At 50.2% G+C, this 12,703-nt stretch overlaps 1 protein-coding gene across 1 annotated transcript in view; it reads left to right on the forward strand.

Moving 5' to 3' along the window:
* The first annotated feature begins 12,233 nt into the window (after nt 1-12,233).
* ctbp2a (C-terminal binding protein 2a) overlaps nt 12,234-12,703 on the forward strand; it is a 40,630-nt gene continuing 40,160 nt past the window's right edge. The window contains exon 1 of the mRNA XM_060073265.1: nt 12,234-12,433. Coding sequence (XP_059929248.1) covers nt 12,376-12,433 — 58 coding nt within the window. The 5' untranslated portion in view covers nt 12,234-12,375. The remainder of the gene's footprint in view (nt 12,434-12,703) is intronic.

A 12,703-nucleotide genomic window follows, 5' to 3' on the forward strand; every position in this document is an offset into this window, starting at 1 on the left:
ATTCAGTGTAAGAAAGTATTCTATATTTACTTAACTATTCTGTTTAAGATAAGATAGTACTTACTGAACTATTCTGTGTAAGATAAGATAGTACTCTATTATTACTGAACTATTCAGTGTAAGATAAGATGGTACTCTATTGTTACTGAACAGAATTGTTACGGAACTGTTCAGTGTAAGACAAGGTATCTATTGTAACTGAACTAGCCTGTGTAAGATAAGATATTAATATAAGATAAGGTTGTTCAGAAATTCAGAAATGAGCGTGGGAGGGTCTTGGGAGACTGAGCCCATGCCATTTTTCCCCCACAGGAAAAAAACTAAAATAACATCTGTCCACTTGTGTGAAACATAACCGAGTCACCCTCGGAATTTATTGGGTTGCGTTAACACTCTGAAGAGCTATTTGGCTCTTCTGGCTAACCCTCTTCTGCTTGCGCTGAGCACCTGCAGCTTGACTCCATGTATGCTGCATGTCCATGCTGGGAGTACACTAAGTTTAGTGGAGGGGGAAACTCCCCAGAGAAAGAGTAGTAGCATCGGGTAGTACTCAAACATTTTAATAGTCTAATCATCGTTTCCAGTTGACTCAAATTCTCTCAGTCGAACAATCGTTGGTTTAAAAATGTATAACCATGTGCATTTCAAGGACCATAAAACATGTTATAAAGGCTGCTGTGGGCAAGATTTGAGAATAGACAACCCAAAAAAATCCCTGTGTTTTTATGCCATTGAGAAGTGCTGCATTGAAGCCACATGGTGGAGCTTCGGTATATGTGATTGACATGCCAGATGGATTTCCTAAACCAATCAGAGATGAGATGCCCTGATTGGTCAGGAATTTGGCGGAGCGGTCTCAAAACTAAATTGTACCGCATAGAAGACATTCTTACATTTCGTGGACATACTACCTGACAGATGACTGCAATTTTTCACAAATTACACTCAATTGATAGCTCCTAGATCATGTTGTATAGGCTATAAATCTTGCACACATTTATCACATTCTTATATTAGCTATTAGATTTCATAGATTATATTATTATTATATTAATTTGTGTACATTTTATGATACCAGCCTATATTCTAGACACACTAATGGACTAGTTGAGTATATTTCACGTCAAATTTAATGCAGATGCTGAGATAAACGTGAATTTGTTTGTAGAGGTGGCTTCCCACTAAGCGGAGGCGATGGCCCTGCCTCCAGACAGCTGTTGGAAACCCTGGAATAATCACACCGGATTATGATACTGTTAAATGTCAATGTTTGCTCTTTTGCATTGTTCTGATTATTTGATTGTTAAAACAAACAACACTTAGCCATTAGGTACTGTAATTATACAAATGGCACTGGCTGTTTGTTTGAGTTCCGCCGTGTGCTGTATGCTAAAACATTGGTGTTCAGTAGTATTTTTTTTTTTGGTATGGCCTGCCTTTCAATATTTAGCATTTTGATTGGGAAATGAGAAACAGCATAAACATTGCTCTAAGCAAATATGGATGAATTAAAATCCAAATCGACCACAGTGGCACAGTAGATCAGTTATTCAGCTTTTAAGCCTGTAGGCGTATAAATATTGCAAATAGAGATGTGTGTGTGTGTGTGTGTGTGTATGTGTGTGTGTGTTTGGCACATTCCCTCTATATAATATGCCTACACAAAACGGTTACCTAAGTTCACGAATTTGTCACTTCTAGCGTAACATTAAGGGCCTGATATGTCTTCCTTGCTGCAAGCCTTCATCTCTCTGCAGCTATAAATTGTAACCAAAGCCACAATGTATGACCAAACCACCAACATCCTGGCTTGTTGTACACTATCCAGTATTTCCCCTAGAAGGTTTTTCAGGCCTTTTTTTTAATTATTATTTGCGTGTGAAGATATACTGACGATATCATGCATTTAAACTGGGTATATCGAGACTTAAAACAAAGTGATCACAAGGAGAGGATGACTTAAAAAATGTGTATTTATTACATTAATATAAATAGGAACTTTGCATAACATAGCACATCATGAACACAGTAACAGTAACACCAATTATTTTTAAGATTTGATCTATTTTCAGTCAAATTTAGCCTATTATTATTGTGTACTATGTACCTTTACACTGTATACACAGGCTTGTGCAAATGCCACTATTAAACATTCTGTCCACTAGAGGGCATGCCTATTAAATATTAGGCACAAAAGGATATTATATTAACGCTGCGGCTCAACCGTTTTCACCAGATTGGCCGTCTCTTTGGTGATAGAGAGCAATAACGACTTGTGTTGTTAGGTCCCCTATGTTTGTCCTAGTCACCATGGGGACTGTACAAGTTGTAAGACATGGCGGAGGTAACAGCCTAGTCACGTTTCTCAACACACGCTCTCAATGCATCCATAGTTGTACACTACAATCATAGACCATATAATATAATATTGATCATTCGTCTCGATAGCAGTCAGCGCTGTACACGCCAATGTTTACTTGCACTGTGGTACATGAAAATAGGTTGCTTGTGATAACGTGAAGAGGTGCACTTATATGGCAACAGTTTTGGATAACAGCTTTCTACGAAAAGGTTGATAGCCTATTTTATATATTGAACAGGGAAACTAACGTCTCTTAATCAGACCCACAATCCCCCTCATCCACGAAGAGCCATTCGCTACACTATTTTACCCTTGGATTAAAAAGTTAAACTCCAGTGTAGTTGAATCCTCTGATCATACGATATTTTGTTGAAAGGACGGAGCATAAACTCGTCTTCGACTATTACTTTGGTCTTTTTACCATCATAGTCACATTGTGGCTGATGATCACCAGGCCTGACATTTCCTGCATTTCATTTAAGTTTGAGAGTTTTGGAGATAAATGTTCGCTCTCAGTCCGCAGTAATTTAAAGGGACTCAATTAGCAATGGCACTCGCATGACGTTATTCTTATCGCATACCTTTTGGGGTTTAATACATTTTGCCCTGTACAACACTGCTTCCCTCAATACTGCCCAGTGCTAATTGGAAGAACTTGAAAATAGGAACATAGGCTTGATTCACGTGATTTGACACAATAATCAATTTGAAACATGAACTGTGTTTAACTGTGAGAGGGATCAGAGTGGTTAAAGATGGAAATTACTGGATGATGGCTCTGAATGTTGAAAGTGGTGCCAATGTTTAATCATGCGGTTATGGTAAACAATGCCAGGCTTTCTCTTAATAAAGTGATAGTAGAAAAGCAAGGAGGTGTTAAATAGCTGGATCGTTACAGCTATCGTTACAACGCAGTGTTGGTGCCGGGACGAAAGCAATATGCCCGCCGGTGACCTTTATGACAATCCAAAGGGGGGCCTTTATTTTGAAGTAGTCAGGGCTGTTCAACTTCCTCCATGGGGATTGTGGGTTGAATCTCCATTCCATAGAGTTTTTCTATCCTCTTCGTGCCCTTGTTCCTATGAGACGGCTTGAGGTTGGCTCCCATTAGACCACAACAGGAAAGTAGGGCAGAGAGATTAAAGTGCAATAAAGAACTTACTGACACAGCCTTTAGTCAATGTGATTTACCTATACGATCTTGTCTATGTGCATTAATGTGTGTGTGTGTGTCTGACTTGCATGTGTGCTTTTTTGTGTCTGACAGTGTTTTTGTGTGTTTGTGTGTGTGTGAACGCACATTTGTGTGGGTCAGTATGTGCATCTGTGTGAGACTTAATCGTCTCCTAATAGTTACTATTACTAATATAACACAATAGATTCACAGCAATTAAGGAAAATAATTAGAGGCAGCTCTTTCTCACGTCTGTGTTAATGATTGTTTTGCCCTATTTTCCCTCAAACACAGCCCCAATACTCTTCTTCCATTGCAGGTTTTTGATCCCTTATCCAGCAGAGAATATATTGTTGTTGTAGTCTTTGTGGTTCTTTAGATGAAAGGAGAAAGTGGATTGTGCTGGGCTTGATTCCTTTGCCTCGCTTGCCACCACTGACAACATTCCTGTGTGTGTGTGTGTGTGTGTGTGTGTGTGTGTGTGTGTGTGCGTGTGCGCGTGCGCACGTGCGTGCGTGCGTTCAGCCCAAGTCAGCAATTAGCAGTAGAGAAAAAAAGCAAGAGTAAAAGCAAGAGAGCCAGAGTAGCACAGTGGAAAAAAGAGAGAGAACCTCTCCCCCTCCAAAAAAAGGGAGAGTAAGCAAAGCTGTAGGAAATAGGGAGGGGAACAGGAAGAGGAGGGCAGCCAAGGTATTGGGCAAGAGATGCAGACAGACGGCCGGGCGACGCTGAATTAAGGAGGGTGGTAACAGTGATGGAGGAGAGGCCGGACAGAGCGGCTCGGGTGTTGGCCAACGCCACTGCACTTCCAGGCTTGGAGAGGCGTGTATAGGCGAGGGGGAGGAGGGGAGGAGCGCTATGGGCATGGGGGAGGGTAGGAGGTATAAATCCGGCATCTGAGTGACAGCTTTATGTGCCCCAACTATCCGATTAATGAGAGAAGGGAAACCTTAACCACTCTCCCGCCCGCTTCCTCCCCCCATCCTCGCTCCCTTTAGTTTTCTGCTATCTTGCACTTACAGAATATATAAATCAATGACTTTTAAGTGTTCACTTGAGCGCTTTGATAGATAGCCACTGCACAGTTACCCCCCCCCCCCCCCCCCCCTCCAACACACACCCTCAGCCTCATGCTTCCTGTATTTACGAAATGTTCATTTTAGAGGGGAAGGGAAAAGTGTGTGTATGTGTATGTTGTTTGCATTTTGTTTGTGTGTATGTGTTCGATGTGTGTACTGTGTACATTACTTTGTGCGTGCGTGCATGAATGTGTGTGTGTGTGTGTGTGTGTGTGTGTGTGTGTGTGTGTGTGTGTGTGTGTGTGTGTGTGTGTGTGTGAGGTTACGTTTATTGGGTGTGTATGTGTGGGTAATGTTTAAGGGGTTGAGTTTATTGTGTGTGTGTTTGTTTGCTTGTGTGTGTAAGGGGTTGCGTTTATATGTGTGTGTGTGTGTGTGTGTGTGTGTGTGTTGTGGTAACCGGCTTGGTGAATGAGCCGGGTTCCAAGGATTAAACACGAGGCAGCAATGGGTTAAACCGTCTTCGGCGTTTATTCAGGAGTCTCTCTCAACACAATGGCGCTCTAGGGTCTCCGAGAGCCTCTAGGTCTCGCATTCGGTGCGTACTCTTGCCTTGTCCCTGCTCCCGCTCCGTAGCCTCTTTTATGCTGGTTCCGGGCCTTCCTCCTCCCAGCCGCCAGGTGTCCCCCATCCCGCTGATTGGGGGGAAGGTCCAGGTGCTCCCTGTCACCGGCTGGTGGGTGGCGGCGGTATACCCCGTCCTCCACGGTCCCTCGGACCCGTCCGGGCCGAGGTTTCAGGGGCGGGATGCCACACTCCTCCCCCGCTTGCTCAAGCCCCTGGTCTCCGGGGAACCCCCCCAGGCAGGCATCCCGGCGTGACAGGGCGTCGGCGTTGGCGTGCTCTCTGCCCGGTCGGTGGACCACCCGGAACCTGAAATTCTGGAGAGCCAGGAACCACCGCGTCACCCGGGCGTTGGTATCCTTGGCCCCCGCCATCCACTTCAGGGGGGCGTGGTCGGTGACCAAGGTGAACTCCCTCCCCAGGAGGTAGTACCGTAGCTTCTCAAGGCTCCACTTGATGGCAGGGCCTCCTTCTCCACGGTGGAGTAATTACGCTCGTTGGGGAGGAGCTTCCGGTTGATGTATGTTATGGGGTGCTCCTCTCCGACCCGGACCTGGGACAAGACCCCCCCCCCCCCCCGAGTCCCACCTCCGAGGTGTCTGTGTGCATGGGGAGGTTAAAGTCAGGGGTTATTAAAACTGGCTCGGAACACAGGGCCTCCCGAAGCGTCCTGAAAGCCCGGTCCACCGCCTCCGACCAGGTGACTCGGTCTGGCAGGGCCTTACAGGTCAGGTCGTTCATCGGGCTGGCCAGCGTGGCGAACCCGGGCATGTAGCGCTGCTAATAGCCCACCAGCCCCAAGAACGCCTTTACTTGCTTCTTGGTGCCGGGTTGAGGCCAGGCCCGTATGGCGGCTACCTTATCTTCCTGCGGCCGCACTGTTCCCCTCCCGACCCGGTACCCCAGGTACGTCGTCTCCTCCCTCCCGAGGCGACATTTGGCCGGGTTGGCGGTGAGGCCCGCCTTTCGTAGTTCCCCCAGCACGGCCCTTAGCTGGCGGATGTGGACATCCCAGCTGGGGCTGTAAATGATAATGTCGTCGATATAGGCCGCCGCGTAGTCCTGGTGGGGCCTCAGGAGCTGGTCCATCATACGCTGAAAGGTGGCCGGGGCGCCGTGTACTCCGAAAGGGAGGACGGTGTACTGATATAGTCCCCCAGGGGTGGAGAACGCTGTCTTTTCCCGGGCCGCTCGGGTACCTGCCAGTACCCCTTGGTCAGGTCCAGGGTCGAAAGGTACCGCGCCGGCCCCACTCGATTAGTTCATCAACGCGGGGCATGGGGTAGGCGTCGAACTCCGACGCCTCGTTCAGCTACCTGAAATCATTACAAAAACGATAGGTACCGTCTGGCTTGGGCACGAGGACCACCGGGTAAAGTACATGGGGTAGTAGCTGGTCCCAGTTCTTCCCGTCTGCTTGCATGGCCTTTTTGAGCATCTGCTTCAGCGTCTTGTTGAAGCGCTCGACCAGGCCGTCCGTCTGGGGGTGGTAGACCGAGGTCCGGAGCTGCTTCACCTGTAGGAGCCTGAGGACCTCTTTCATCACCCGTGACATGAAGCATGACCCTTGGTCCGTGAGCACCTCCTTCGCTATCCCTACCCGGCTGAAGAGAAGCATGAGCTCACGGGCGACTGCCTTGGCGGTGGCGGCACGCAGGGGAAGAGCCTCGGGGTACCGGGTGGCGTAATCTACTAGCACCAGGATATAGCGGTGTCCCCGGCTGGTCTTGGGAAGGGGCCCCACGATGTCCAAGGCTATGCGGTCAAAGGGTGTGTCAATGATGGGCATAGGAATGAGGGGGTTTCGGGCGGTGGACCGGGGGGCTACCCGCTGGCACTCGGGGCACCCCTGGCAGTGGCGCTCGACATCCCTCTTAACGCCCGGCCAATAGAACCTGGCAAGGATCCGCTCCCAGGTCTTGTCCATGCCCAGGTGGGCCCCCAGGAGGTGGGTGTGGGCCATAAAGAGCACCTTGCTAACGTAGGGACGGGGCACCACTAGCTGCTCCCTCACTCCCCCCTCCCCGGTGGCTACTCGGTACAACAGACCCCCCCTGGTGCTGAAGTGTGGGTGTGGTGTATGACTCACCGAGTCTCGGGCCTGCCCGTCGTGGACCAGGACGTGGCTCCAGGCGTGTTTGAGGGCCTCATCCTGGAGCTGGGCGGTGGCGAACTGGCCGGGTCGGGACGAGCCTTCCCCCCCCCCTGGTAAGAAGTCCGAGAACTCAGTCAGTACCCCTTGGTCAGGTCCAGGGTCGAAAGGTACCGCGCCGGCCCCACTCGATTAGTTCAACGCGGGGCATGGGGTAGGCGTCGAACTCAGTGAGCTCTCCGGTTCCTCCGGTGGGTCTGGCTGCTCGGAGGCTCGATGTGGCCGAGCTGGCCGCGCCTCCCGGTTCACGGGTAATCCGCTCGGTGGGTTGAGGGCGGGAGCCGGGGTCCTGGTCGCGTGTCCCCTCGGGTCTTGGCGGTTCTCGGCGCGTCGTGGGGTGGGGGCGGGTCTGGCGCTCAGGAGCTGGGCCACCTGCCAGTTCTCCAGCTGCCGGACCAGGATGTCCACGGTGTCGGGATGATGGTGGGCCAGCACGCGTCGGGCGTCCGGTGGGAGCCGCCGCAGGGTGTTATTGATAATCACCGATTGGGCTGGGTCCCTCTCCCGTCGCCAGCCACTGCTTCACCAGCCGGCTGTGTTGGGCGATCTGCATGCGCACGGCTCCCCGCACGTCGAACCGCCAATCCTGGACGTGTTGCGCGCGCACGCCGCGAGGTTGTGCCCATAATAGGCCAATATTGCCTGTTTGAGGGCCGGGTCCTGGCTCGCCTGCTGGGCGGGTCCGGTGAGGAACGGCGCCACAATGTGCGCCCACTGCTCCTCCGGCCAGCCTTCCCTCTGGGCGGTCCGCTCGAAGACCTCGAGGTATGCCTCCACATCGTCTTCGGGCCCCAGCTTGGTGAGGCGGCTGGTCGGGGCGGCGGTCGGCGCGGCGCGGACGGCGTGCTGGGTAAGCCGCAGCACAGCCTCGCGGAGCAGGGCGAGGCTCTCGGTGGTCTCCCGCTGTTGTTGCTGGGCGGCCGACGCCGCGGCTCCGTCCGGGTTCTGCATGGCGGCGTAGTGGGTTCGCTCAGATTGCCTGCATTCTCCACCATATGTGGTAACCGGCTTGGTGAATGAGCCGGGTTCCAAGGATTAAACACGAGGCAGCAATGGGTTAAGCCTTCTTCGGCGTTTATTCAGGAGTCTCGCTCAACACAATGGCGCTCTAGTGTCTCCGAGAGCCTCTAGGTCTCGCATTCGGTGCGTACTCCTGCCTTGTCCCTGCTCCCGCTCCGTAGCCTCTTTTATGCCGGTTCCGGGCCTTCCTCCTCCCAGCCGCCAGGTGTCCCCCATCCCGCTGATTGGGGGGAAGGTCCAGGTGCTCCCTGTCGCCGGCTGGTGGGTGGCGGCGGTATACCCCGTCCTCCACGGTCCCTCGGACCCGTCCGGGCCGAGGTTTCAGGGGCGGGATGCCTGTGCCTGTGCCTGTGCCTGTGCCTGTGCCTGTGTGTGTGTGTGTGTGTGTGTGTGTGTGTGTGTGTGTGTGTGTGTGTGTGTGTGTGTGTGTGTGTGTGTGTGTGTGTGTGTGTGTGTGTGTGTGTGTGTGTGTGTGTGTGTGTGTGTGTGTGTGTGTGTGCTTGAGGAGTTGGTGGATTTGTTTGGGCTTTTAATACTGCTAAAATATATATTTTTAAAGAAATTACCTTGTTGTGTTGGTGTACCCAGGCTTTTGCCAGTGAAGGTTCTCTTGATAGCCAAAAAACAGGAGACTTTGTTCCCTGGCTACAGGCAACCACCCCCCCTCTCTCTTCCTTTCCTTTGTGCTGCACTTCCCCTTTAAGGGCCATGCGTCTGAAAAGATCAAGCAGATGCTGTGGTTTCACTGGATTCTGTTCACCTGTTGCCAAATGCACACCTTTTATTTCCACCACTTTCTTCTTTTGGAACAATGTTCTATTTGAAAGCAGACTCAGCCTATAGATCTCTTTGTCTGTCTCTCTCTCACGCTGAAAGCTTACTTCAGCCTATAGATCTCTGTGTATGTCTCTCTCTTTCACTCACCCTCTCTCTCTCTCTCTATCTCAAGCCCCTTTCACACTACCACCCGCACTTATCTTTATATTACCCGGAGGAGCTGTATGTGAGAACAAAAACGTCAGAAATCAGGGCCAGATCTTATTTACTCCCTGCCAGTGCCCAAGTCTAACGTCCGATTGAGCCCAGTTGAGAATAGATCAGGTCATCTTCTGGAGAATTCAAAGCCACTAGATTCTACATACTCATGATAGCAGGGTAGGTGAAGAGAGGAATTCCGCATGCGACCGGCGCAAAACCATGAGAACACAAACATCTGAGGTTGAGGAAGCAAAAACAATCATCATGATGGCTGCGACAGTAGACACGGCCATCGCGTTTTATGCGTTTTAATAAAAATGCTGTTTCCGCAGCATACTTTTTGCATAATTTCCTGCCTATTGCACGCCACCCCTCACCTAAACCAACGATTGAACCAGCTGACACAAACAGTCTCCTGTTTGTTGCCTCTTGTGTGAAAAAGGGCAACTCCAGATAATGGCCGGTGCTGATTCTGGACATTGTCCAGAGTTAAATATGAGATAAAGGCGCTCTATCTTCCCCTCCCTCTCTCTTCCTCTCCCTCTCTCTCCCTTCCTCCCTCTCTTTCCTTATCTGTCGTTCTCCCTCCCTGCCTTTCCCTCGCTCTCCGTCCCTCTCTGTCCCCCCCGCCGCCTCCCCCTGCCAGGCATGTCTTCCTCCTCCTTCCCGGTCTCGTTTGAGTTTCTCTTTCCTCTCTGACGTCTCTCATGCACGCGTTCTTTTCGCCGATGGCCTGCCTGCACCTCCTCCTCCTCCTCCTCCTCCTCCTCCTCCTCCTCCTCTCTAGCCTTAAGTGAGTGCCATTATCCTCCTAAACAAGATCCCCCCCCCCGCCCGCCTTGCTCCCTGTGCACTCTCACCGCACAAAAGGAAACAGAAGAAGAAGAGATTGAGAGACAGTGGGAAGAAAACAGCGGTAATGTGAGAAGGCGGAAAACAGTGTAGTTCAGTCGGAGCTGTCTCCTTATCCGCTGGAGAAGAGGCCCTGCTGGGTGGGGTGGGGGTGCCGGATGCCTTTCAAAAAAGCTCAAATGATGTCTTTGTGTTTCAAACGGGTCCTCGGTCTGAGACAAGTTTAAACCTGAGATACATACAGTGCAGTGAATACGGTTGATGTGTGTTGTGCCTTGTTCAATTGGATTTCAATCAGAGCGATCAATATGTTATGACGCCAAGTGAATGCGTGTAGGTCAATGCGTACCAGAAGGCCATTTCTTTAACCTGTTCTGCTTTTGAAAGAAGCCAGACGATAATAAAAACGTTTTTTATTGCTTCAGCCCTGCAGGTCTGCACCACTGTGGCTAAACGGGCTGGAGGATAATATTAGGTACAGTCTAGATACAGCTGAGGACCCCACACACACACACACACACACACACACACACACACACACACACACACACACACACACACACACACACACACACACACACACACACACACACACACACACACACACACACACACACACACATTACTTTCTCAACATTGGCTTATGCACCACGGCTTGGTGCTTTCTATCGCAGCCATGCCCAGGCCACCACAACCCCCAGAGTAAAAAGAAGGGCCATTGAACAGCGGAGGGAAGCCCCCTAAGTGTACTGTAGACCCCCGGTTCCAGTAGGCGGCACCCCGGTGTGTGTGTGAAGCACAGGTACATGGCGCCGGTGTGTTCTGCTGAACACCAACATAACATCACGGAGGAGCCACAACTCATGTGTGCCCGTCGGCACGTATAGCGGGGAATGTTTACCGCCTCTCCAGCCTGCCACCCTGGAAGCGCAAAAAATAGACAACGGAAAAGACGGCAGTTCGCACAAGGTTGACTGCGGTATACACAGTGACATTTAGAACGCATGCCCCCCCCCCCCCCCTCCTCCATTTTGTAGGGTTTTAGTTACAAGCTGGGCAATAAAAGCAGGACCACCTGCCTTTGACTTTGCTCCTCAGCTGTAAACAATTTCCTCCTCCTGTCATATCGGCGGTGGGGATCAGCGGCTGAATGTCAAGGTCGGGGCGAGACGGCCCCGCGCCGTCTCAACACACAAACGAGCGGAGGACTCAACGCGAGCTGGCCATTAAATCACCGGCCGCATTAGATGTGTTTCTGCACTGTTTTTGTCTCCTATTGCCCTGCGTGTTTTTTTGTTGTGGCAACGACCTCCCATCTGCTGACTAACTGCTCTGTGGGATACGTTGCCCTTAAGGTGTCTGTGTGTCTTTATGTATAGACATGCACATGCATACACACAGGTCTGTGTGGGTCTTTTTCCCGTAGCTTTGGCAAGGAACAATTCTTTATTTATAAGTGGTGCTATATTCTAATATAGTAGTAGGCTGCAACTTCTAGTTTCTGCAATGCATCACGCTGTCAGTGAAGAGAACAAGAATTGTAATGTTGATGTGTTCCAGGCGCTTGTTTTCATTGATATATTAAATTGACAAATAGATCTTCAGCTGTATGACGCGTCGTCTGTTGCTCTTTAAAAAAGGCTCCCTCTAGTGGTGATTCGATGCTCTACATTCAGGGGAGTTTTGGGCTGTTTCGGGGACGCTGCTGAGCCTGCAATAAACTACTTTGTAATTCAGTTTGCTGACGATCAAATCATCTTTTAGATATGAATTCAAAAACGTACTTTTTAAAAAAGAATCAGGCAAGTTTGTTGTTTATTGTTTTTTTCTTTTAAAACATCACATTATCAGTATTGAGCAGACCTTTAAATCTCATATCCAAAATATGAGTTTGACCTTATTGCTCCGACTCTGGAGTAAACAAAACTTTTTATACATTTGCTTTATCTTATCGCTCAGATGAAGCAGGGAATACAAACGCAACTCAAAGGCCACAATGTCTTTTTCATTTCCATGAAAGTTTAATCGAACATGAGAATGTGTTCCTTTCAGGTGTGACACTTCAAAGTGTGCCCCTGAAGGGCTTCCCTGTACCCGGCGGCCCCGTCACTGCGGAGCTGACTGGCTAGTGGAGCGCAGACAGGAGGGCGGAGATCCGGACGGAGCAGAGAGAGGCCCCTGGAGCGGTGAAGGGATGGCGCTGACGGACAAACACAAAGTGAAGAGGCAGCGGCTGGACAGGATCTGTGAAGGTGAGCAGGGCAACCCCACTGCCCTTCTCCTACTTTATCCTCCTCTTCTCTCTTTATCCTCCTCTTCTCCCCCTCTTCTCTTCTCCTTTTATTTTCCTCCTCTTCTACTGCTCATATCTTCTCACTCTCTTCTCCTCTTCTCCCCCTCTTCTCTCTTCCTCTTCTCCCCTCTACTCTTCTCCTCATCTCCCCTCTACTCTTCTCCTCATCTCCCCTCTCCTGTTCTCCTCTCCGCCTCCTCTTATCTTTGTCTCTTTTTCCTCTCTTCCT

This window comes from Gadus macrocephalus, chromosome 15 (genome assembly GCF_031168955.1).
Source record: "Gadus macrocephalus chromosome 15, ASM3116895v1".
NCBI lineage: Eukaryota > Metazoa > Chordata > Actinopteri > Gadiformes > Gadidae > Gadus > Gadus macrocephalus.